Source organism: Hippichthys cyanospilos, chromosome 20, assembly GCF_059441005.1.
Source record: "Hippichthys cyanospilos isolate Australia breed blue-spotted pipefish chromosome 20, RoL_Hcya_1.0, whole genome shotgun sequence".
Lineage (NCBI taxonomy): Eukaryota > Metazoa > Chordata > Actinopteri > Syngnathiformes > Syngnathidae > Hippichthys > Hippichthys cyanospilos.
This window is the reverse complement of record NC_142388.1, coordinates 9849683-9877111: the sequence shown is the minus strand read 5'-3', so window position 1 is coordinate 9877111 and position 27429 is coordinate 9849683. Positions and strand designations below refer to the sequence as shown.

The window sequence follows — 27429 nt, the reverse complement described above, 5'->3', positions numbered from 1 at the left end:
GCATATTTTTGAAATGTGGGAAGAAGTTCGTATGGTGGCTACTATCTTCTTCTCCAAGAACATAACGGCCGTCCACAGCCGGGTCTGTCCTGTAGTCAGGTCTCAGTGTCTCTGCTTGCTCCTTCCACAGAAAACTTTCAGCAATACAATTTTGCAATACAATAAGAGTAAATATGGGCTAACTTATGCACATTTATTCTAACGTCGCGGATGTGGAATTACACTTCACACAGCAAAAGCAAAGCCCAGGATCATTTCTCACTCTCTGGAATGAGAGCGTCAACTTGACCTCTTATTTGGAGAACTGTATGAGTGAAAGTCTTGCTTTGTACTCCTCCAGGTAATGCTATATGCTAAATCTCCATATTCTTGACAAAGCAACAAAGACAACAGGTGCTCAGGAACACTTTAAGAGTGTGTGTGTTTGAATCGTGTAGCGGGGGGGAAAAAAAAAGAAGCGTCCAACAGATGCAGTTCCACTGAATAAGCAGAGGGTCACCGTCATAAAACCAAGCATTCACTACGCACGAGATGCTTGAAAAAACACTTATCTTCCGTGAGTGTATGTGTGTTGATGTGTCAGTGCGGGCTTCCGCCGCTGTGTTTATGTGTGAGCAACAGGAGACGGACGGGAGGCGGCCGAACGACCGGCCGGCCGGCCGGCCCGCGTATCGTCTTCAGCCGAGGGCCAAGCGGAGAGATAATTGCACAAGTAAATATCAACAATGAAAAGGGAGCCGCGTAAATGATCGGCGCGCTTGGCCGACACACGCACTCGGGGACAACAACAAGTGTGACGCGCTTGTGTGACAAGGTGAGACGGATGACATAACATAAAACAACAATTTTCTTCTCCGTCTTAGCCCGTGACGCTGTGGCTCCGCCGTCAAATTGCCACATACGGTAACTGCCTTTCAGTCCGTGAGCTCACCGCTTCTCAAATCCCCAGACCGACCCCGGTACTCAAGTCTCGTCCCTGATACCGATACACTGTATCAATACCACTACACAAAATTTCCCCCCAAAAGATGATGGAAGATCTTTTTGACGAAACACCTGCCTATGCGTAAATTGCGTTTCATTAACTGCAATTTTCTATTCTACCAATTGAACGTTGCTAGTTTGCCATCGTAAAACTGTTCCAAAAAAGAGGTCCATACCAGCATTAGCTGTCATCGAGAGCACCGATACCTCAAAATAAGGTCTGGTAATGGCCACGTACCAATACTCTACAAACAGTATTCTACTTCAGGGGATAACCTGAATTTTTGCAGGTGTCAGCAAAATTGATCTAAAGCAGTGACAGGATCAGTATATTTTTCTTTTCAAATTAAGAGTAAATTAAAGAGAACATGAAGCAAGTTATTAAATATGTATATATATATATATATATATATATATATATATATATATATATATATATATATATATATATATATATATATATAAAATGTAATATAATTTTGTATTATGTCGATACGCATTGTTAATTGTGACAGCTTTTTTTGAGAAAAATAATAAGTTTGAACACAAAAAGCAGAGCAAAAGATATATCTCTTTTACTATGATAGCAACTTAGTGAGCAGTTGAGTATGTCTCCATGCACATTCTTGCCATCCAAATGTGTTGTAATGCCCCCTGGTGACCAAGGCATGAACACCAGAGGGAGCACCACCATACCCATCGATTTGAGGCAAAAACGGATTAATTTTTGTATATTGCAATACAATTTTACAAAGTTCATTTTTTTTAAAGACAACTTGAGACCCAAGGGACGCCCCTGAAGGCACTGCGACTAATTTCACTTGAGCCGCGACCATCAATGTGATTGGACTGACATTTTCCTGCTCGATAAGAGTCAAAGTCGCCGGCATCCTTTTAATTTTTCATAGCCTGAAACCTAAGACAATAATGCATCTCTCAAGCGAATTGATTTGCACCCGTGCCGCCGCGAAACAGCCTCACCTTTTTTTGTGGGCGACACTCAAGCTCCTGGCAGTAAATTGCCATTCAATTAATAATCTGCCATGAAAGGTTTTAACGAGGCCTACATGAGTTGGATTCCCGCCGCCCGGCTTTGGCCCGACGGGGGATCCGAGGTCACCTGACACTGCGCGCCCAATCGATGATGCCTGCCATTTCCTCCCAGCGTCCCACAAGAGAGAATTCGATTTCTCACTGTAAGCTATGCTGATTGAGGAGGTGGGGGGGAGTGGCGATTTTTTTTTTTTTGTTGTTTTTGTGAAGGGGTAGGGGGGTCACGGAAGATTAGAAGGTGGCCTGCAGTGTGATCATATATGTTGAACAAACCGCAGGCTGAGGTTGCGGTGGAAAGGTACGCAAGGATATGACTAGTGATGGGGAAAATGAAGCTTCATGAAGCACTTGTTTTTTTTTTTTTTTCTTGCTAGATCATGGGTGTCAAACAAATGGCCCGCGGGCCAAAACAAAAATTTGAATCCCTCCTGAGTTCATTTTGTCACTGACTTCTACTTACAACTGCATTGATGCAAAAATCATTTTGGACATATTTTAATTAAAAAAAAAATATTTTTTTAGAATTAAAAACTTTTCTTTTTAATGTCACTGTTAAAAATACTATTATTTCACCAATCTAATTTAATGCCTGCCTGTTTTATTCCATTCTTTATGCTTGAAAAACTATGAAAAAAATATAAATAAGGACCTGGGATTGCATGCCTGGACATTAAAAAAAAACCATATATATATATATATATATATATATATATATATATATATATATATATATATATATATATATATATATATATATATATTCTTATCGTTTGTTATTGCATGACTGCTTTTTGTACAGCACCTTGTACACAGCAATGGCTGTTTTTAGAGTGTTCTATAAATAAAAGTTGAGTTGACACCTCGACCAAAACATCTTTGTTGGAGAGCATTAAATAAGATCTGGATACGTTGTTACAACAATAAGCCTCTCCCTCGTATCACACGCAAAAGAGATCGTTCATTCGGAATATTCCTGCGAATGTAAATCATATTTGTACGCCACACAATAATGTATTTTCAGAGCGGAGGAATGACATCTGCACAAGTCATTCCACTTATGCGTCTATAGCCTTTGAATTGATGTCTGCTCTGTACGCATGTGAAATCCAATCTGGCAGCGCGCGGATTAGGACGCGGTAGCCGCGGACAAACCGGCCCGCATGTCGTGGAGGGCGGAGCTCCTCTTTCCTACGCATCAGGTAGGAACACAAACGCCACGTGGGAGGAGAAATGAGTTTGGAAATCATTTTTCGTTTCGTTTCAGTATTACCCTTGCGCGCTGGATATGACCAAATCATATACGTATATAGATATAATACATGTGCAATATCCTGATTTAAAAAAAAAAAATCCTGTATATGAGGCGTATTTGAAAAAAAATATTTATGATGCAACTAGAAGTACTATAATGATGCCTGTCACCCCCAGTATCTAGTGAAAATATTCAAGTGAATTCCATTAAATAAACAAAAACTTTTTTTTTATTTTACATATTTAAACTGGGGAGATAAAATCAAAACATTCAACTTGATAAATATAACGTCCACAATGTCCAATCCAGAAATTCAAGAAATATTGATAAAGAAAACGTGTGTGTGTTGTTATATCTGTATTTAGATTTTTTTATCTTTATTTTCTTTAATTTTGAAAACTTTGAATATGTTTTGGATTGGAATTACTGCTTAGAAGGTAACAACATCGTACAAGATAATAAACACGACTGTCAGCACTCATTTTAAATCCAAATGTTGCTAAATGTTATCAAACACATTTAAAAACAGCAATTTGTTTTTAGACACGTTTAAAATGACCTAATTAAATATAACAAGCCAAATTTGTAATTATCGGAAAAGTTACTTGTACAAAAACTTTTATAGCACTTTCAAACAAGTATTGCTGATGGCAAACCAAAATAAAAATCTATTGTGAAATTCGTTTAGGGAGAAATTTTTAAAATAATTTTTGATCGTTGTTCCAAAAAGTTGGTTTTGAATGACGATGACAAAGACTGTACCTGCGCGTTTCCAGCAAGTAGGTCGGCTTTACTTGCGGCTGCAGCTCATGATAATGACGTGCGGCGCTCTCCCCGCTGCTCGCAGCCTGTCGCGCTCACTTGTTTACAACATGGCCAACTTTTCACACGGGAAGGCTTGACAAAGTCCAACTTTCAGAAAGAAGTGAGCCGACTTTGCTGGAAGTCCGCAAGTCCAAGTTGGAGGCGAGTCGGCGCCGGCTGCTTGAGAGCCATTTGAGGCAACTTCATTATTAACAACGCGCAGGCGACGCTGGAGAGGAGACGCTACTGCGCCTGCGCACTCCCGTGCCAACCTGCCAATGTGAGTGGCTTTCAATCCAATGTTGTTGTATAAAAATACATTGTTTAAATGCTTATCGTGTTCTATATTTGATATAACAATGCTCAATTCCATTTGTTGTGCACAGCATTTATAACTCAGTCCAGTTTTCTTGAAAAGTTCAGTTTTATTCTAATGAGTTTTGCTACCATGCTAATCGCTAATTACTTCAACTGTTGTTTCTTTTTGTCAGCGTGAAACAATTAAAAAAAAATCTTATTTTTTTTCCTGGTATGTTTGGCGTTTAACTTCCGCCTTGTGACTATAGGGTCAGAATTGTTTTTTTTCAAGGTTTTTTTCATTTTCGGAATAATGCTCAACTGACAATTTGCTCTTGCTTTGGTTGCAAAGGTAGTTTGCACTCAGTGCAAGACTGGCCCAGGCCACCCCAAAATCGTGAAAATCCTAAACTTTGAACAGAAAAAAAATGAACATCAACAGAAAACACTGCTTGCTTGATTTCAGTGTAAACGAGTCAAAGAATTTTAAAGCGCCTCTTGCATGCTTTGTATGTGGCCCTCACATGCAAAAGTTTGGACACCCCTGGTGTACTGTAAACCGTCCTGAAAAGGATTATCAAAGGAAAATTTGCACACTTTCTGATGTTTTATTCAGGAGTGGGCCCCAAAAATGACTTTCGGTCTGTAAACCGGCGCCCTACACGTCGTGGCCAAATAAATGACGAGCACAAGCTGTGACGGAGCCCGAAATAGCAGGAAGCCGCCTCCGTTGCCGCGTGTCAAGCGCGCTTAGAACACTTGGCAGAACACGATGCACAAAGGAAGCACGTCCAGGTGTTTTTAGAGGTGTCAGACAGACAGCGGAATTTCAAGGCGGCGGCGGCAGATGCACCCCTCACTTTGGGAGGCCGGCTGTTGCCCGCGAGCGCGTCGGGTCCGGGAGAAAATGGCCGCCAACGCCCCGGTATTTATAGACATGCGCGGAACCTGTGCCCGCGCCGGCCCGAGGTGCTGACGACGTAAAACGAGAGGACGCTTCCAGAAAGTCCGGAGTGTCAGGGCGCAAAGATAAAAATACCCGGTGAAAGATGGGCTCGGCCATTAGTGGCGCAGCCCGGCATGTGACATGGCAGCCATTCAGACCTGATTTATGATTATCACTACCGCCAGCCCGGACTGGACCGCTCCCGCCCGACAGCCCGAATTCAATTGCCAAATGAGGGCTATTTCAGGCACCCATGCACGGACTAAATACCTTTTTTTTAATAACTTTGGTATCGGTGCAGAAAGTTTGCATACTGGTCACAACATTAGGAACACCTAAGCGGCGGAACCAGAATCAGTACATTAGCTTGAGCGAAGAAGAAAACCGCGCTTGTCCTTGTTAGAGCTGACATCCTCTCAGCTGATATTGCGGGGTACATACCGTATGAACCTGTAATTTGTGACCTTTTTTCAATTACGTATATACCCCATGTGAACCGTAAAGAAAGAAATGTCACCTTTTACAGGCAACGTAAAAGGGGCTAATGGGTGCCCTAATAGAGTGAGTAGTCTCACGGAGGAACAAAGAGAAACTCGCCTTGTAAATTCCTCTTCTGCCCTTCCCGCTCCACTTACACTTGTAACTATTTTTGTGGACCTTTTGTGTGCAAAATAAGATATCCAATACAACAAGTGTATTAGTAAACATATTCGGTACAAGCACAATAAATGCTGTCCATAGTAGCGCGCTGACAGCGTCAAGCCAAATTTGATCTCATGCCTTACCCTATTCAACTTACGGTGTTTTGCTGGTCCCGCCCCCTTACGTCATCGTCAGTCCCACATTTTTCCATGCTGAAAATTGTAATCGCCGGTCCGTTGGCAACTTCCCGATATTTTATCGCGCATTTCCCCCGATTTTCGCATTCATCCTTTCGAGGGCAACTCGCACACCAGGTGCAATAAAAATGTTTGCGTTGAGACGTCAAAACCACCGAGTATGCTAGCAACCAACATATGACCTTTGCAAGTCTTTCACTGACTTCATTGAGTGGCTTGGCCTGACTCGCATTATGCAACGTTCCTGCTATGCATTGTTGGACTTGTAGTTGACAACAGGCTTGGATCCAACAACTACATGTTGCAGGAAAGCTTTTATTTCATACGACGCTTAACATTATATCTGCATATTCTTGCCGTGAAATCTGCAGCATTGAATAGCTTTTACATTTTTTTTCTCACAAAATGAAAATTCTTTGAAACAAAACAACCTTGGAATATATATATATATATATATATATATATATATATATATATATATATATATGTATAAAAAATTTAAAAAAGTTAACTATGACTTACAATACCCTGAAACTGCACTTAGAAGAAAAATGATTCAGCTTTTAGCTCCATTTTTTCTCATTGTGTGTTTCCGTATCATGAGTTTCTTTTCCCATCCGTCTCCTAATGGCCACTCAGAGTGGGGGTGGGGGGGTGGGGGGCTGCAGCCTGTTCCAGGATGCTTGGCTTTATGCGGAGTGAATGTTTTATAGCGATGGACATAATGTTTAAGTACACGAACAGTTTCCACAAAAGTCAACCCACGCACGGCTTGGCTTTGACAAAACTATTCAAGGAGCTGCAGTCTGATTTAGCTCTTATATTTAATACAGAAAAAAGTATGTATTTTTCACATTGTGCGGCAAGTATATATATATATATATATATATATATATATATATATATATATATATGTATATATGTATATATATATGTATATATGTATATACGTATATATATATATATATATATATATATATATATATATATATATATATAATTGATGATTTAATTCAATCATCAAAACCGAAAATGCGTTTAGAGGGAGTTTTTCCTTGATAACTCTTTTTTTTTTCCTTCTCTGCACCACAGGTGCACTTACACTAACAAAAACAATCAACTATAGCAGCTTACTTTTGTGTTTTATCCACGCTGGACATGAGTCTAATGATTTGAGAGTCACATGGGACGTGCGTTTAAAGGGTGAATCGTTATGAGCAGCGAGGCATGCCGGCTCCTTCGCTCTCTCTCTTTCTCGCCACAAATCCCCCACACTGACACTGAATCTCGGCGGTATTACAGCTGGAATGCCTGCTATGTTGTTTCAGCTAATGAAAGAATAAAGGAAAACAAACAGAGAGGGACAAAATGAATAGCGAATAAGGAGAGAGGGAAGGAAACGTGGCGAGGAGGAAATGGATGGAGACGCGGCCACGCCACCACCGCTGCCTCAACTTTTTTTTAGTCTGTCACCATTCTGTTTTTTTACAGATCAATCAGTTTATCACCGAAACATAAACATGCAAACATATTAGGCGATATTATTTGACTGTGCGTTTGTCAACAGCAGCAGAAAAATCTTAAAGCATAGTTAAAATGTAACCCTTGTGCATTACCGTATTTTAAGCACTATAAGGCGCAGATTAAAGTCTTCCATTTTCTCAAAAGCTGACAGCGCGCCTTAAAAATAATCGCCATGTCAATTCTTCAATTTTTACCTCTACATTTGTTATAAATGTATTTATTTACAATTTAAATCATTTTTGTGACACCCTGTTTGAAATGTAAATGTGTTGCGTATTTAAACCATGAGCTCATCAGCAAGCTCTGCTGGAGCTTGAAAATAATCCTAATCATTTGAATCAGCTGCGTTTGAGAGCGAAAATTGGAAAACATGCCGGAGAACTGCCCACCCCTTCACTCGAGAACTGAAATTTCACCCAGATGGTGACATCTAAGATGAAAGACCACCATCCCTTGGCTAAAATAATACGAGAATGATGTGGAAGAAAATAAACCCAAAATGGTCAAAATACTGCAATAAGGTTATTTCATGACATAACCCTAAAATAGTGCGTGAAAATCTTTTTACTTCAGTTTTCATGTGCTGTGTAGCCCTAAGAAATCTCTCCTTGCGCTCTTGAACGCACACGGTTTTTGTTTTTCAAATGTTTTGTTTGGCGTTCCTTATTTGGAGGCAGGCAATGAGCAAAGAATCCAAGCATCACCAGTCATAATCCCACGGCCCGATTGCGACTCAATCTGGTCTGTGTAACCTTCTGGGATGCAGATTGAACGTGTCACTGCGGACCTCACAGAAAGAAGGCCGGCAAAGCGAGTGTGTGCGTGTGTGCGTGCGTGCGCGCGCGCTTGCATTTATCATGCAGATGGACGCTCAAGCGCTTAGATGAAGCGCTGTCTGCTGTTCTGTCGCTCTCCAAATCCCCCTGAGAACGGATCGATACTCGCTCGGCATCAGGTTACCGTTAATGTCTTTATCTTTTTTAACCAGGCGCTGAATGTGTGTGTGCGTTGCAATTAAACGTCCAAGTTAGCCCCTCGTGGCCCTGGCTCAGAGCGCCCCCTAGGGAGACGCCTTGGGAGCGCCGAGTGGGTTTTTGCCAGGAACAATTAATTAACTTGAGCAGGGGATGAGCCCTTTTATTTATTGTCCCGAATCCCCGCCGCCCGCCCTCCAACCTTTCTGTATCATCGACTCCCGCCCGGGCTCCGGTTTCCTGCGTGTAATTATGCCGCGGGATATTTATCACTTTAATAATACATGCAATGTAGAGCAGAATGAACGATTGCGCGCAAACTTGAATGGATGCTGACACAGACACGGGTCGTTAAGGCCGGCCCAAGATTTATGCCTCCGTGCAATGAAGACCCGGCACGGTGGCCTAGTGGTTAGGGCGTTTGCGTCACAGTTGGAAGGTTCTTGTTTTCCAGTCTCGGATATATCAGGTCAGTTTTTAGGGTGCTTTTAAATATTGATATCGGAGAGTGCGAGAATTGTGGCCTACAGCTGCGTGCTTTCAATTTGCATTACAGTGGTACTTCTACTTACAAAATGAAGTGATTTTGTAATGTGGATACTTCATAAATAGAGCGCTTACATGTAAATAGCCTAATCAGTTCCAAGGCACAAAAATGCTCCTAAACCCTTTAAATGAATACTATTAAATTATGAAAATGCATCAAAAACGGTAACAAATACATATTAGAATTACATTAGTGTATAAAAATACAAATATATCCTGTAAAGAATAATTAAATTGTGTTGGTGATGAGTGCAGCGAGAGACACCTTTTTAGGACGTTTAATTTGTATGTTTTTATTTTACATTTCCAGTGATCCAGGAGTCATTTACATGTCCACAGGAGCAATAATTTTTATTTTTGTGGGTCATGCAAAGTGCTTCCTGTGTTATGTTCAATGGTGTAAGTTGATGGTGCGAAGCGTGGAAGAAATGGGTAAAAAAAAAAGATGAAAAGCGGAAGACCAGAGTAAACATCAATGCGACAAAATTTTGGCTCGTTTGTGGGCAAGCCGGCATATTAATAAATGATATAAATGCATCACAAACTAACATACGGTAGACACCACAGGTGGTGATAACGTATTACATTACAGTCCTGTTGGCGCGAGCGCTGGTGTCTGGTCTCACTACGAGAGACAATATTTTCCGCCGAGACATTTCATAAGCTGAATTTTTCATTCGTAAGTAGAGGTACAACTTTATTTGTAAGCGACTTTGTTATCATACTTCGAGATCAGAGCCATTATTTGGTTCACTTCTTGAAAATCTTCTGCGGAAAAAAAATACCACCCACGGGTTGTAAGGAAATTGAATTGTGAGCTTTGTCAGAGATGTCATTTATGATAAGTCAAGGTAGTGTTGCACTAGTCCACTATTTTTTTTAGGGTCGAGTTTTGAACAACAAAAAGGAAAACAGGGTCATCACTTCTCCTCCTTTCAGCACTCATCATCCCTCCATCCCAATCAATCTCCCCTCCCTCCTCCTCACTAATGCACTCTTTCATGTGCTCTCCTGTTACCCCTCCCCATGCCCCCCCACCCCCATAGCAGCCCTGTCTCCATCACCCTCCTGTCTCATTGCTCTTTTGTAGACCCTACACATTTTTGGGGCGTAACGTGATCCTTGTTCGCCATTCTCTCCTCAGGGTGGTCCCACACGGGACCAGGGTCCAGACCGGGAGAGACTCTGGGAAGGTGATGGCCATGCAAATGAGGTCTTGTCCCTGTATAAACGTACGTAGCGTCCGTACATATTGTGCGTGTTGTGCTTCTGGGTTTCTGTTATACCTTTTCCATCACATCACACTGTTATTGTTGCTCTTCTCCAAAAACAGACCAATATGCCTGTATACAACCTTTCGCAATACATACAGTACATGCAATACATTCGTACCCAAATCTTAGCGTTCATCATCTAGCTTAGCATTTGGCAGCAAATAGCTTCAATACTCACTAAGTTCATTGCCACACAAGCACACATACATTTGGGTAAAAATAGAATGAAGAGAGATCTGGGTTCATTTGTCATCTCCATGATTGCGAATGTGTTGGCTTGTGTTTTTTTTTCTTGCTCACAGCCAAAGCGGAGCTGAACTTGAATGTTCCAGCCAATGATAACAAATTAAAAGTCACATTCTCCACACATGCACGCGCTCGGTGGTTAGTTCAAGTACACGGCGGGAATGCTGGCCTCACACCTCCCTCGCCCAACCTGCTCCATGTTTCCGCTCTCACGGAAAAGCAAATTCACTCTTAACTTTAGATTTTTCATTATATATACTGTACAATTCAGGGATACAGTCGTGCCTAGAGTAGAGTAAAAGCTTTTCAATTCAGGGGTACCCCACTAAATGCCTGTCATAAAATTTGCCCAAACACTCTTTTGCAAAGAAGTCACAATAAATCACTTTAGCAAACAATTGTTTCATGTTCCAGTTAATTTGCTTTTAATTTGAAAAGACAAGTATACTGCTCCTTTTACAGCATTCAAAAGCCTTATGTCAGATTTGATGACATGTGCAGGAACTTTGTTAAGCATCAGGTTGTATACTCCACCCTAAGACTTTAGAGGCACTCTGCCGTGCAATTCAGGGGTACCCCCCCTAAATATCTCTCATATAATATTGCATGTCCCAGTATAAGATAACGGGGCACTCATTTCCTTATTTGGCGAAAGATCGCCCATCGTGATCAATATCCATTGAACGCTTGTCTTTATCTTGGCGCGTGTCGTGTGCGGTCTCACAATTGTAATTTGAATTCAGATTTGATTGGGATTACAGCAGGCCCGAAAGCGGGCGGTAATGGCTTTCAGAGCGCCTCTAATCCTCATTTAATGAAGGCCTCGGCGGCCTGGCCGCCAGCCCGTCATAACTCAAGTGGACATTTAGGCAAACACTCCATGGGAAGTGCAGGATGTGTGTGTTTGTGTGTGCATAAGGGCACTAAGCATACATGTAAAAGTAGCAAAAACACAGATGAATGGCAAGTTTTATAATGCAGGTGATCTTATCAAGGAGTTCATTCTTGAGTGTGTTTGCATTCTTGTGCGTGCGTGTGTGTGTGTTTGTGTTTGTGCATGTGTGTGTGTGTATCATCCCTATGTAACAGGAGCCACCCCCTCCACCCAGCCCTGTCAAAAATAAAAATCATTTGTCCGCTGCATGAGTGTGTCCATTAAAAATGCATGCCGTTCAGGTGGGGGAGGGGGTGGTGGCTTGGGTTGGGGGGGGGGCGCTGATCCTCAGGGGACGAAAGCTGACACTCGGTTCTCCGGAAGGGCATCAGTAGTACCAAGGTGGACAAATGGCATCCGAAGACAAAAAAAAAAAGGGAGGGACTAAAAGGTGGATCAATGTTTACAAAAAAAAAAATACCACCAAAAAAAAGTGGCCTGACATCCATAGATCAATCTTCATGCACCAATGAGATCACATTGCTCAATGCTTTTCTTTGAAAGGCAAATAGATTTTTTAAATTTATACAACTTTTTGCATTAGATTAACAATTATCGCTCAAAAAATAGGTTTGTAAAACAATTCTTTTTTTTTCTGTTGTAGAGTAAGCTGTAAAAACACTGTAAAAAATATTGAACACAAGTTGATTTATATGACTTTTTTCTTTTGTTAATGTTAAAAAAGACACACGTTTAGTTAAACTAATACTATTTTTATAGATAACATATTTAGAGTGCATGGAGTGTGAAGTGTGTGTGTGCGGAGCGGAGGGCAAATATAATCGAGCCAAAATTGGGTCATATGAAAAACCCATTAAACAAGCCCAAAAATGGGATTGTTTTTTGGTTGCTGTTTTTTTTTGATGGAAATTATTTTATTTTTGACTTAACTGTTGTTAGTAAATGCGAAAACTGTTCCAAATAGATTTCAACGCAGTACATTGGTGCCAATCGTGTTGATTGTTGGTGATTTGGGGGGCAATTTTCCGCCCTGGCCTCGGTGCTAATTTGCATGGAGATGCTGTGTTTTCCATTGTGTTCTCTTGTGGAAATGACTGTTTTCTTTCTTCACTTGACTCCATCTGCTTTCTATAAGCTATTTGGAGGGACCTGAGCCATTTATTCGCACACAAGCAAAAAAAAAAAAAAATGTCTTCCCCAACCAAATAACCCGGTGCTTTTTCGATTGGGTGGTCAAATCTGGAGCCAATTAAATGGGGACCCCCCCCCCTCGCCCCTCCCTCCCTTTATATTTCCTTCACACCCATCTTGAGGAAGACCCCAGATTAGAGGAATATTTTCCTTATTGCCGTCTACTTTTGCGGAATTCCACGGATCCTAATTGAATCCACGTGTGCGCCGGGCTCAGAGGTGTTTTTTTTTTTTTGCTGGTGTCGAGAATTTCCAACTGTCCTCTTATGTTTGTTTGCAAGGAGCAGCAATCATGTCGCTGGCTCACTTTGACCTGTTAGTCGCTCAGACCTTTCAGAAATGTCTAAAACCCATACCCATAACTTGATATGTTTTACCATCAATAGTAATGTTATTGTTTTGTGATTAATAGTGATTTTGTTCTCTTACTATTTTGGACAATATTATAAAAAAATACCATCTGAAGCTGTCATTTTCAAGTTAAATATGTACTTTATATACCGTGATTTTATTGGAGGGCCCACTTGGGAAGTGATTCCCTTCCATATGGCCCACAATCTAAAATGAGCTCTAAAAGCATGTCTTGACCCCCAAAAGAGGAGTGTCCTAAATGTCCTCACTTCTCCAAAATGTCCTCGCTATGTCGGTTGAACGCTCAAAGCGGATCTCACAAGTATAGCCATATAGGAACACACACACTTGCACAACAGGGGGATTAGCTTCCATATAGGACTGGACAGTGAACACTTGTGTTAAATACGCGCCGACCCGTGGCGTTTTGAATGAATGGCCACTTGTTGGGACACTTGTACGGAATCCCGCTTGTCTGCGCCCTATCACTCCAAGTGGCGCTATTAAGAAGGAAAGCGTCAGGAAATCGAGCGGTCCGCCGTCGCCGGCGGGCTCGCTGCAAAAACATATGGCAGGTGATTGGGATTCGTGTCTTCCTAATTGTAATGGACTCGAATCCCGTAAAAACAACAATTCTTGCGTGCACGCGCGGCGTAATTGAGCCCACCTGCTCAAACATCGTTTAGCGCGGCGCCCCTTTCCGTCCGCTAATACTGCTCTTACTACGTGGATGCGTGTCCAAGGGGGTGACCTCCTTTACCCTCGGCCCACGCTTTGATCGCCGTAATTGGATCGGACCGGCCCAGGAATCAAAGTCCCCAAATAAAGACAAATAAATTGGGGTACCAGCAGGTTTTCAGATACGATATAAGACGTTTCATGTCAATCAAATGAAAGCCGACTACGTGTTTTTGCATTTAAAACAACCACGTAAATTTGCTTCAAATTTGTTAGCTTACTGCTAACTCTTAATGGTAAATAACATGGCCAAACATTTAGCAAAACATTTTTGAGGTTCCAACGGTTTTCAGATACGGAATAAGATATTTCATGTCAAAAAAAAAAAAAATCAACGCAAACTACAAGATTTTGTATTTAAAACAACCATATATCTTTGCTTGAAACCTGCTAGCTGAATGCTAATTGTTGATGGTAAACAAGGGCTTACTTTTAGCAAAAAAAAAAAAAAAAACATGAGGTGCCAGTGGTTTTCAGATCCAGAATAAGATTCATGTCAAACTAAAAAAAAGTGAACTATTTTAGCAATTAGTGAGGGCCACATTTTGCCATCCTCTGATTGGTTGGTCGATGCAAAACTTATCAGAGCCAAGTTTGCACAATAACAGAACATACGTAGTCAATCTGTATGTATTGATTCATAATCAATCAGATAACCAATTTGCTGGGATGATTTATGACATACATTACATTTACATTTACATTTACATTTACATTTAAATGTTTTGATATGCTCAGCCTGGAAACTAAGGATGATGAGGCTCACGTTGATAACTTTGAAAGTGTGATGCTGCCACCGTGTGGTTGGAAGGGAAACATCAGTTGAGCCTTGAAAAAACAACAACCTGGCAGTTGCAGCCTGACAACAAAACAAGGTTTTTAAAAATATTTTATGTTGATAAATCATTTTGAGGTGAATGTTTGCTGTAAATCTTTCACTTTGTTTTTCAAGTGGTGCTTCACTGATTGGTGGGAAATAGTGACTCAACCATGCCGGATTAGCGTCGCGGGAAAATCCCTGTGGATTCGTTTATAAAAGGTATGCGCAACACTGCATTTTTATTGTATTTATTTTATTTTGAATAAAACGTTTGTACGTTTTATTATCATGTCCAGCTCCTAAAATATCATTAAACACCATCAACCTATCATGTCTTTTAACTTCTAATGCCGAGCAAAGCAAAAATAACTCGACACTGCAATCCTTTTTTTTTTTTTTTTTTGGCAAGTGTCTGCATTTCATCTTCCGCAACATAAAAGCTGAACTTTTATGTTGTCAGCAAAATGAAACGTGAAGCTGCGCTTGTACTCAAAACGACCACTAGATGGCAATAATCCACGAAAAAAGCCTGAAGACGGTTTTTTTCACAGTTTTAAACCTTTGTTTTATATACTTGTGGAGTTTTTTATGATTCATTCATAACCATTTGCTTGCCAACACTCCTTTGCGGCGTGTCCAATTTACAAGACATTATTCCACTTTATGGGGACTGAACGTTTTTGTAGGATTTCCTCCAAAATTCTCACGGGAACTCAGTTGGAGTACAACAAATGACAGCATCAGCTGCACCAAAATGTGTCTCCTTCTCTCTCTCTCGCTTGTTTTTTTTTTTCCTCCCTCTTTTGGGCTGTGTTCCAACAAAACTATTAGCAAGTATGGGAATCCCTCTTACTCTTCTCCCCTCCCTGCGACACACGGCCAAGTTTATTTTCTCCCAGGTGGTCCCTCAAAGGCTGGTGTTGGGGGGTCCTGCCAGGCCTCGGCTGATGTATTAGGTGAGGGCCCTTCAAGTGACACGGTTGCGTCTCTTTTATTGCGCCGGCGCCATCTTGTTGAGGTGAGGTGTGATGAAAGTTAGCGCCGCTAATGGAGCATTTCTTCATATCCTCGCAAGCCAGCTCTTAGCAGTACACCTTTTGTACGATTGCATTTTACTATGGCATTATTACTACTACAGTGGTACTCTACTTACGAACGAGTCTTGTTAAAAAAATGCCGAAAATTCAACATACAAAACCGGTGACATTGTTAGCGTGTATTATGACACATGAGACACTAGCGCTCATGCCAACATGACAGGAATGTACTTTTCATCTTTACTTGTTTCATCTATAATTACCACAAAAAAAATTACACAGTAGAGCTAACAAATAACTTCCCATTTTACACCCCAAAGCGTGGCATTATTTCCAATAGATTTGATATTTCATATTTAAAGCATTTCCGTTTCACATTCACAACATTTAGCTCATTCACTTCACCGAAGGGATCATTCCCAACAGTCCAATAATTCACACATTCCCAAATATCCCCACATTTTCCACTCCCAAAAATAGTATTCACTTACATTGAGAGTTTTTTTTTTTTTTTTTTTTTTTAGCAACCTTGATGCACTTTAGCATTTTTTTTTTTCTGTTTTCGGACTAAACTGTATGTAACCTGTCTGCAGGGGGGTTGCAAAAAAAAAAAAAAAAAAAGACAAGCTTCGGTGTGTGTAAAAGTCCAAAAATCCCCCTTTCTGCATACCCGGCCGCTTATTATAGGACTCCCAACAGTTGAGAGAAATGTATTTTTTCATACGCTTGCTTTTCCCCAAGATTTCAAGCGCGGGTATTTGCCAACAAACTGGAGACGGAGAGGGGGATGCTATCGGAAAGCGAGCCAGCCAGCGAGCCAGAGAGGCCTTTTGTCAGAATGCATAAATAACTGTCCGCGTCATGTAAACATCAGCGGTCATAACCCAGCACAATTAAAACAAGCGCTCGCTCTGGCCAGGATTAACGCACCCGTTCCCTCTTTTCCCTTCCAACTTCATTTCTCATAAAAAAAAAAAAATCCCTTTTAGGCCTTTAACTCATGTTCTGCTTCTTTTTTTGGGGTTCAAGCTAGCCAAGTAAAAGCCTTTTTTCTTTCTCCTTCTTGTAGAGTCATCGTTTGCAGTCCAGCGTTTGTTTATGCAGAGACAGCCGCATCCGCGTTATCTTTTTGCAACAACACCGACGCTTATCTGCTCAGGTTATTCCCGAAGGGCTGCGGGGATAACAGAGGTGAGGTCACCACACACATGGGGGTTTTCTATCACAGAGGGGACGTCCCATTGACATCGTGCATTTCCTTACCCCTAAGCCCAACAGCTCGCCTAAGCCACGGATCGTAGTGTGTTAAAATACACGGTGAGAATGCGCTGCCTGTCAATCTTCTCCATTTTAGTAAAACAGCCTAACGTTGTGCTTCAAAATATAATGTACGATAACAGGGGTGTCAAAGCCGTTTAAGCTTCCGGACCGCATGGAAAAAAATCTATTATCAAATGGACAAGACCAATAGAATCATGTTATACGTTTATATAACTTTAAAAGAACAACTTCAGCTTTATTATAATTATTTAAGATTGTCCAAAACATTAACGTTACTATTAATCATAAAACATTTCAAGTTTTTCATTGATCAAAAATAAATTGCATGTTTGACACCCTTTTATTTTGAAGTGTCTCATGGTAGAGTGACAATAGTCAACTTAATATTTCCTTCCAGAGCAGCACCCAAACAACACAATGCCCCCCCCCCCCCCCCCACACACACACACACACACCTTGCTTTTATACTCTAAAAGCAAGTTTTGACCCTCAAAAAGACGTCTAAACTTGTGAGGTCCATGAAAATGGTCCACACAAATCCAGAATTTGGCCTCACCATGCCAAAAAACACACACACACAATCATACACAAAACGACTGCAAAATGTCAAAAGTGATACAAATATATATATTTATCATATCTGTAAACTTTACCAGACATAAAATACGTGTACAAAGGATACATCTTACAAAGAGAACGCCGTTTGTCTTTGGGCCAGCAAAGACAATATTGAGTTCCAAAAAAAAAAAAAAATGCAATTAAATAGTATCTTTTTACGGGAACGAAAGAACGGAGGAGGAGGAGGAGCTTCCTCCCCTTCCAAGCTGTTATTCCCACTCCAAAGTCCGCTAGGACGAGTCGTCCCAAAGAAAGATGAGGAGGTGTCACGAGGCCGTGGTGCCGCACAAGCGCGGCGAGCTCAGCATCTCCTTCAACTCGTTTTCCGGCTTGCCCGCCACCATGAAGGGCCACGTCTGACCGGGAGAAAGAAAACAAAAAAAAAAGCCTTTTATTTCAATATCTCTTAATTTATTTACTTGATTTCACATGCATCTGCCTCAAACTCAAAATGTACCATTTTGGATCACGTAAAGCATAATAATAATAATATAGTTGGTATTTTGCACTATACGAAAATTGATATGTATATATTTTTCAAAGTAGTGCAGCCAGATATCTCAATGAGTATCGAGGGCCAAAAGCGGTATCGGAAACACTACTTATGAAACACTTGATTAGGTACACACGCACAAGCCAAGATGAGCGCAAATCGATCTATCAATCTTTAAAGAGTTCGTTTCAAAAGGCCTTTGTTATTAACGGCGAATTATATTGTTCAATAAATAGCAAAAGTAAGCAGGCCAAATATTTGTCACGTTTTACTCGGTTTATAAAATAATGAATCATACAATCTAATTTACGCGTGATCATATATTCTGTTTTAAATCATGGCACAAAATGCTTGGTTTTCTAAACTATACAACAGACATTTTTATTGTTATTTTTAATGCATGCAATGAAGCCTTTCTGAGGATTTTAACCTGATAGCGTATTGAATATTCATCATATTTTACTACAACTGTAAACTGCTGACATTTCAGACTTTAGTGCAATTGCTGGCCCAAAAAAGGACCTAAAGCGGATGCCGTCTCTTTCCGATAGATTAAATATTGGAATTAGATTCGCAGCGGTATCCGTACGAGTATTTTATTCGTCAATTTGATTCAGAAGATAGATGGCGTCACATCATTTGGTTTATTTCTGGCTCGTCTGCCTGAAAATTGTCTCACTAATGTCAACATGCATCCATATAAAAGTGAACAAAACAGAGGCATGCATTTCGCAATGAGGTCACTAGTGCGCAATTTAGCACCAAGTTAGCGTTAGTCTTCATGTTCCAATTCATTTGCTCTTAATTAGAAAGGGAAAATATATTGTTCCTGTCATGGCATTAACACTTTCAATCCAAGTCCAGATTTATGTATATACAATTTTTTTAGGTGTTTGGCAAAAAGAATGTCTGAAAATGGCTCACGTACTTGTGTAACCAATTACTTGAGGTATTTACGTATGAAAGTAATCCGTCCCTTTATACATGAATAAATCACAATAGGTAGTTTGGTGTCAAATGTGATCAATTGCTTTAGAAACTAGCGATATATTACTTCAGTACTTATTACCTAATGCAATTGTTTGCTCGAGTTCTCAGTGTCATTGGACGATTGAGTTTTAGATTTTCAGTACCTAAGATTGAGTACTTTCAGTGCCTAAAGTAATTGATTACTTTTTATACTTTATATGATAATATTATTATATATTATATTCATTTTGTGTTTATTATCTAAAATAATAGCGTTAGTACTCTCAGTGCTTAAAGTAGTCGATTAATTTGTACCAAAGTGTCTGAAGGCGTTGATTACTTTAGTTGTTAATTCAAGAATTACTTCATATTTCTTAGTTCAACTATTTGGACTCTAAAAACAAAAAACAGAAAAACGTGAACAGAGGTTTTTGGGATCAAAGTAGTTAAAAATCATTCTCTCACATACCCCCATTTGAGAGCCCCTGCTTCAGAGTAGTAAACTTTTGAAAACTCAGCACTTGGAGGTTTTATTTTCTGCCGTTTGGCGGCAGGCTCACCAGGTTGACGGGGTGGACGAATCCGCTGTCGTACTTGTCGCTGGCCAGCAGGCGGCGCAGGTGCGCGATGTAGCTGGACGCCAGGCGCAGCGTGTCCAGCTTGGACAGCTTGGTGTCGGCCGGCACCCACGGCAGCGACGTCTTGAGCCGCGAGAAGGCCTTGGACAGCACGCGCATGCGGGCCCTCTCCCGGGCGTTGGCCGCGTTCCTCTGCACCTGCTTGCCCTCCCGCGGCGCTCCCCCGCCCCCCTCCTCCCCCGCGGGGGACTTGCGGGAGCGGGCCTTGCGCGCCGGGGCCCCGCGCCGCCCGCCCGCGGGCCCCGGGCGCCCGCCCCCCGGCCCCTGGCCGTCGGAGCTCTCCTCGGCCAGCTTGAGGAGGCCGTCCAGCAGCTCGTCGTCCGCGTCGCTCGGCGAGCCCGTGGACATGGTGCCGCTGGTGCGGGGGCCTGCGCGCCGGAAGGCTTCGCAGCGTGGGCTCCCGAGCGCCGGGGGCCGGCTTTTATCCGGGCCCGCCGGCCGGGGAGGCGGCCTGCGCCGGTGGGAGGGGGAAAGGGGGTGGGGAGGGAGCGCTGGATCTCTGACTCGGTGCCCCGAAATATTTGACTTTGGAAAAACACAGAGAAAAATGATTGCGCCTCTCTCCATCCCTAGCTCGCGTTCATATAAATGGATGCCTTACTAGATGCGGTCATTTTCACGACTATTCACCAAAAGCGCACCGTTTCTCACGCGTCCGTTGCAGCTGTTAGCTGCTAGCTAGGACTCTGACGGCGCATGGCTTGCAAACGCCGCGGTTGTCGACCAAAAGGAGCTTAAGGGAAACGTATCGTATCTTGACATAACAGGAATTCCTTCTGTAACTGTGATTCTCAATTATGTTTTGCCGAGACACCCCAAGAAAGAGAAAACATTTTGTGCCCCCCCCCCTTGCCACGGTGACTACAAATAACATCATTATCCATAAAAATTGTATAACTAAAATTGTATTATTTTTTTAACTAACAAAAAAAACAAAATAATTCAACTTTCAGCACATAGTAGCTAAGGCAGTTTGAGTGATGGCCAAGTATCGGCCTGATACAGATACTTGGTATTGATACTTAATATACTTTGTATAATCCCTAGACAAAAAAAACATAGTAATACCAAAACTAGCTTGGAACAGGCTTGAAATAAGCTCGGGTATTGGGCCAATACCAGATACTGATACTCGCAATGCATTTTTTTTTTTTTTGTCCGGGTATTCAGTCGATACCCGATATCGATACTTGCCGATCCAATTTTTTGTTCTTGTTTTGTTTTTTGTTTTTGTTTTTTTACTTTTTAATTCTAACCTGATAAAACGTAGCTTAAAAAAATCAAAACCGTAATAAAACCAAAACTAGGTTGTTTAAAACCACCGTTTAATTTGTGCGGCCGAATAAATCCGGCAACTCGATGAGACTTTTTACAGGAAGTACCCTCATGCTCAGATGAAGTGGACTTTGCATGCTCTCGCGCAGAACTTTCAGCACATTGTGCCACTTTGCAAGGACGAGTTGGAAGGGAGGGGGGCGTGGGAGAAGGGGGTCACGTCTCATATGGCAAACTGGCGCCTGGGTCCCCTCGGATGTAATGGATACGGGGTACCCCGCGATCCCCCCGTTTGGTCTTCCGCATCATTCTGCACCCATGCGTCAGGCACCTTGCAAGCGGGAAAACTGTAAAAAAAAAAAATGGCGACGGAGGAGGCCAAGGCCCTCCCGGGTGGCCTCGGACGCAAAAGTCATAATAGAAGCGGGCCAGATTGATGATGCACCCCTGAGCCGCGAGCGCGTCCCACCAGAGACGAGAAGGACTCAAATAGATGTTGAAAAAAAGACGTGCTCGTCCTCCTTTGTTTGCTGAAAAAACAACGCGGTTTTACGACGGTTATTTACAAGTGCTGCAAAGGCCCTCTTGAAATCGCTTCATTTCCTGGATCTTGTTATTCTTAGGCCAAATAAATTGGCCTCATTTGGACAATTTGGACAAAATTCAAACCCCCTCCGAATCCACTTCCACTTTTTCCAAATGCTCGTCAATCATCAGGAGAAAAAAGAAGTCTTAAAAATCCCATATTGGCCATTTTGGAATGATGGAGAAACATGAGGCTTCGTGATCATTTTAGACTCCTCTAGATGGCGCGTTTGGTTTGAAAATAAACCAAGTTATGAAAGTCAAATATCCGTTTTTACTGTGCTGCACTGATTCATTCATTTACTGCCATTGACAACTAGTGAGGTGAAAATTCTGTTTGTACGTGACGGGCATTGAATACGTTAACTCATTCACTGCCATTGATGGTTACTTACGTCAAAGAGCCGTTTTTATTCGCTTGACGACAATTAACGTGGAAATTTAATCATTCCATCAACTCATTCACTGCCATTGATGGTTCTAAATGTCAAATATCAATTTTCAATTCATTCTTTCACTGCTGTTGACGACTTTTGACGTGTAAATTCTATTTTTACTTGGCTGGCATTGAATATGTTCACTCATTCAATGCCGCTGACGGTTATAGACGTCAAATATCCAGTTTTACTTGGCTATCAGCGATGAACTCATTGACTGCCATGGACGTTTAGAGACGTCTTTTCAAAAGGTTTGTCAAATGTTTATTTTTACCAAGCTGGCAGTGAATGGGTTAATTTTCCACCTTTGAACAAAGCGTGCACTCTAGGGGAGTTAAAAAAAAGACAAATGACTGACGATCACTCCTATTTTTCATAGAAGCGGCATTTTTCATTTGTTGAAATGTTGCCGAATCGAAAGCATGTTGACTTGATACGGTGACGCCGGTTTGCGTTTAGAATGCGGGCAGAGCACGACGTCAAAGTTTGATTTTGAGAATTGACCAGGGCCCGCCCATAGCAGCTCAACATTGGAACGCTTCCTTGCTAGCCGCGGGTCCTCGTGCCGGCGTCGGAACAAAGGCCGACGTCTTCCCGGCCGACTGTGACGCGAGGCAACAGGTGGAAGTTGGGCTTTTGGCGGGGAGGGGTCGAAGAAAGACAAAATGAGAGGTGCCGGGCCCTTATGGAAGGACGCGCCGCTAATTGGCCGCTTTGGTGTCAAAGGTCAGTGCGCTGGGCCCATGTCAGCATCAAGGGACGCTTTCCAGATGTTGGGGCTTCTCGATTAGGCCAAGATAGTCCTTCTCGCTTTGGAGTCGCATCGTCATTGTGCCATCTTTGTACAAGTGCACTTTCCAAAATTCACCCCCTCATATTTGTCTTCAAAATGTATTTCCTCCATGCTCAATCAGAGCAAATCAAATGAAATCGATTTGATTCATTTTAAACTTATTCTGAATCACTTCGAATGAGAATCCCGATTCTTATGTGAATCCATTTTTTGGCACACCCCTAAACTGGTCCATGCCTAATATAGACATTTCCCTTCAAGTGTCTATATTCAAATAGAATGTGTTTGCCCAATAATTAAAATGTCCGAATAAAATATGGGAAGTCGAGGACGTTTTTGGTTTTTGGCCGCGTGACAGTCCGCTTTGGCTCCGTGTCGGACGAGAAGCCAAATATTGTCTTATTCGCCATCGGGAAAACATCCCACATGTTGTTTTGTCACGGGCGGTTAAATCATAAATATCAAGCGGGAAAATGTAAAAAAACAATCCAAAAAAAAAAAAAAAAAAAATCCAAAGCAACGCATTTGGCGGGGAGGAAAAACAACTCGTAATCTGTCGGTGAAGCCGGGGGCGAGAAAAACATCATCCATCTTTGTCCCAGCATTCCGGCTCTCTGTCCATTATCACGACGACCCCCCCCCCCCCCCCATACACACATCCAAGATAATACACACGCTTACACATACACCCAAAATGGTTTGTTCCCACTTCAAGTCCGTCCCGAGGAGCGAAAATCAAAGTGAAAATTTCCTCGCGAGGTTGCCCAGAGTGCAAAGACCCGACGGGGAGTGACCAGGACAGGAAGTGGCGGACAACAAGGGAGAGTTATGAACATCTTTATTGCATTGCAAATATGATCACGATGAAGACTTTATTTGAAGGGGGGAAAAAAAAAACGAAACAAAAAGACCACAACGCCTTTGATGTTTTTCGGGAGCGGCGGGCAAGGGAGTCCACTTGTGCAAAGCGAGACGGATGCTGGGGACGCCGTGCCGATTAATGGCCCTGGAAGTCTTCTTGCTTACACTGGGAGGGATTTGCAGGCAATGAGCGCAAACACACACACGCACGAGGGGGGTTTCTCTCATAGTGGGAACATCCCATCAAAATAATGCATTTCCTAGTCCCTAACCTTAACAGATTACCTAAACCTAACCCCCAGCAAAATCTATTTCAAACCTAAACTCTAAAAGCAAGTCTTGTGGCATAATTTGTGGGGTCTCCCAAAAGGTCCCCACAAAGACATGGACTCATTCACTAGCAGCTCAGTAAAACTGGATCTTTGACGTCTATTGCCGTCTCTGGCAGTAAGGCATGTTTGTTTTTTGATTTATGATAGCAACAGGAACAATAATCAACTCATCCCTTGGCAGCCCAGTAAAACTGGATCATTCGCGTCTATAGCCGTCATTGGCAGCGAATGCGTTGAATGTTCTTGGCAGTGAATAAATAAATTCATGTTCTTCCCGAAATTATTGTCAAGTATTCACTTCGAGTTCGGCATTTTTGTTCTTTGACAGACAGCAACAAGTGGAATAACTGATGTCCATAATTCGGTCCCCACGACGTAGCAAAGACCAAGGGCGCACGCAAAGAGTCAAAGCATTTGAGTGCAAACAAACATTTGGAGCTGAGAAACAAACACCACAACCAGCACTTTATACACTGCAAGTGTTTTGGCCTCCCGCAAAAATAAATAAAGGCCAAAAACAAATGATAATAAATAGACTTGTCTCTAGAACCACTACTTGATATCGTTACTTGATATCGGTATCGTGACCAGTCTTCAAATCCCGACTGATTTTACATGAGAGCTATTATTTCTTCTTGATTTGAGTTAAATAGTAATCATTTTACCAGTGAAACTATTATTAATGTATTTCATTTCTTTGTTGACAATTCTTTTCATTTTTGACCTCCTTTGCCTTTCTCCGCTTCACCAAGCTAGGCAATATTTCTTTTTTTCTCTCTCTCTCTGCCTCTCTTAAATTATGATCTCACCGCTTCATATCTTGCGCTCGAGTTCCCCAACGGGGCACTGATACCGACCTGCGCTCGTGATCTCATATTCTGGCGCTATCAGAGATTCCGTAGGAGTGGTCCCCCGAAGGCGGCCGCCTCGTCCGCCGGTCCCACCCGGGACGCGTCTGCCGCCCGTCAGCGGATAAAGGCCGATACGGCCAAAGTGTTGATTGGGCCCGAGACCTTGCCTCCCTTCCTCTTAGCGGGTCCCGCGGGGAGACGGGCCCGCGCCGGAGAGAGACCCGTCCTGGGCCGGCGCCTCCTCCGCCTCCTGCTGCACGCCGACCTAACTCTTATCACGCTTACACAATGGAAGTGCCGTAGCAAGCTTACATACGCGCGCAAAAATTGCCTGCCGCATACTTTGCAAGTGTGCGTGTACGTATATATGTATACAGTAATCCCTCGCTGTATCGCGGTTCATCTTTCACGGGTTCGCTGCTTCACGGATTTTTTTACAGTGTGGATATTTTTTTTTTACAGCTCTGAATCCTGATTGGCTCAGGTGCTTTACTGTTGTCTCGAAATAAAATATTGACGCTGTACTGTATTGGTTTTTCACTTGTCAATTTATTACAAAAGGCAAGAGGATTCAAAAGCTTGCTTTTGGCTCTCCTGTGTCTCTCTTCTAACTGCCGTGTGCGAACGTGCTAGTAAGCACATTGATTGACAGCTTGGGCTCTGGGAGCCGATCACGTGACTCGTAGCCGTGCAGAGAGCAAGCGGGCACACTATGTAGACACAGACAGCAATGGAGAAATGCGCAGTTTTGGAAATCTGACTTTTACCTAGATTTCTTTTGCAATAAATTGAAATTTCAAGTGTATTGATATGATATGATATCTTTTCTGACTCAATTTGGGTTATTTTTGGCCTAATAGTTTAGTACATAAATTAATGAAACACCCCAAAAAACAGCGGCTCAAATTATATTGGTTTGCGGGTTATTCATTCGTGCAGGGTTCAAACCCCCCCAAATTGGTTTGGTTGTTGGGTTATTCATTTTGACCCAACTTGTTGGGCTAAAGCTGCTATAATAACCTAGAGAAGTTTGTCTCTTTTTGACCAATTAGCATTAGTGTTGGCCTAACAATTAAGTACACAAAACATGAAATACCCCCCCCCCCCCAAATCGGGTTGGTTTGTGGGTTGTCTTTCCTTATTTCCATTCACATGAGATGTGTGTTTTCAGGAGAGTGTGCGGCAGCGGCCCCTGGAGAGCCCGACATAAAGCTACTGGATGCCAACAGGAGATGACTAAGAGGCGAGATGTGACTGGTGATAAAAAGACGCCTTGGCGCACAAATCTCCGGGGAGCCCCGCAATCCTCAGAACCCCGAGTCCCACAGGCAGGAAGCGGACAAGTGTGTGTGCGTGTGTGTGTGTGCGTTAGCTCATTAGTGTGCGCACGTGTTTGTTTGTACGTGTGAGTGCGAGCTGAGCTCCGGTCCACTAAGTGGCGGAGGACAGATGCTAAAACATCTCGCCCTTGTGGCCTAATTGCAAACAGATGTGCGCTAACCTTAGCGCTTTGTGCTGCATTGGAACCCCCCCCCCCCCCAATATTTGTCAGAAATTTCACACACCAGAGAGGTGATTTTTGTTGACAAACCTGGCAAATTGACAACACGATAGAAAAAAAATCCCGCATTATAAAGCAATTTTAATTCCATTTTGGGGAAATTTCCATTTAAATAAGGCATAAGAAAACTAAACTATAGTAAATAGATCAAACTTTTTCAATTTCAATTTGATATTCATACACAGGGCTCATCTGATTACAAGGGGTACCGTCGTGCAGGAACTCACAGCCAACAACGAGGCACTCTCAATGTTTTGGATAAATACGTTGGGCTGAAAATACCCTCCAAAATTATATACATGTCTCATTAATTTCACACACCACAGAGATGAACGTTATTAACAAACCTGACAAATTGATAGACAATGAGGCACTCTAACGCTGCCACACTTCCTCGTTAGCTGTCTTTTAATTTAAAAAAAAAAGAGAAAGACTGCCAAAAAATAAGACACAGCCTGCAATTTTGACAGTAGCAGTTCAAAGTGATGTGCAAAGTTTAAATGTAAAGAAAAACGGTAATAAAAGCGTAGCTCTTTTGCGATTGGTGGAGCTGATGAAAACTGATGACACTCTTCTTCCTGCTATTTTTGGTGGGGGGGTCCAATCCATCAGTTAAACGGCGCTCCTTATCTATCTTTTGCACCTCGGATGCTAATTAAAGATAATAAACTCTGCGGATCATTTCTCTGCCGCGCCAAACGGAACGTCACGTCTGCCCGCTCGACCTCGCGCACATGTGGCGGCCCGCTCGCAGGTGCTCGCCGTGCGTTGGAAAGTTCACGCCGCGATGCGCGTTTACACAAGACGTGAATGATAACGCATACGTTCATTTGTCTTCTCAAATGGGGCTACGTGAAGGCGCTTCAGGAGGTGCGTGAGATTGCTGGGAAATATGTTTTGGTTTCTTTCAAATTAAGAGCAAATGAATTGGAGCACGACGCAAGCTCTTAGATCCCTCCAAAAT

At 42.2% G+C, this 27429-nt stretch overlaps 2 protein-coding genes and 1 long non-coding RNA gene across 3 annotated transcripts in view; 1 reads left to right on the top strand and 2 right to left on the bottom strand.

Moving 5' to 3' along the window:
• eya4 (EYA transcriptional coactivator and phosphatase 4) overlaps positions 1-4315 on the bottom strand; it is a 35772-nt gene extending 31457 nt beyond the window's left edge. Inside the window, exon 1 of the mRNA XM_088403726.1 lies at positions 4052-4315. The gene's annotated coding sequence lies outside the window, so the exon portion shown is untranslated. The remainder of the gene's footprint in view (positions 1-4051) is intronic.
• LOC148407316 (uncharacterized) lies at positions 627-27344 on the top strand. The gene is made up of 6 exons (XR_015863843.1): positions 627-814; positions 3156-3236; positions 4209-4373; positions 10364-10451; positions 16841-16962; positions 26076-27344. It is a non-coding gene; the product is annotated as an uncharacterized LOC148407316 (long non-coding RNA).
• tcf21 (transcription factor 21) lies at positions 17608-20148 on the bottom strand. The gene is made up of 2 exons (XM_088403551.1): positions 19693-20148; positions 17608-18026 (listed from the first exon to the last, which is right to left on the bottom strand). The coding sequence occupies exons 1-2, from the start codon at positions 20116-20118 to the stop codon at positions 17937-17939; spliced, it is 516 nt and encodes a 171-aa protein (XP_088259677.1). The 5' UTR covers positions 20119-20148; the 3' UTR covers positions 17608-17936.
• Positions 27345-27429: the final 85 nt, after the last annotated feature.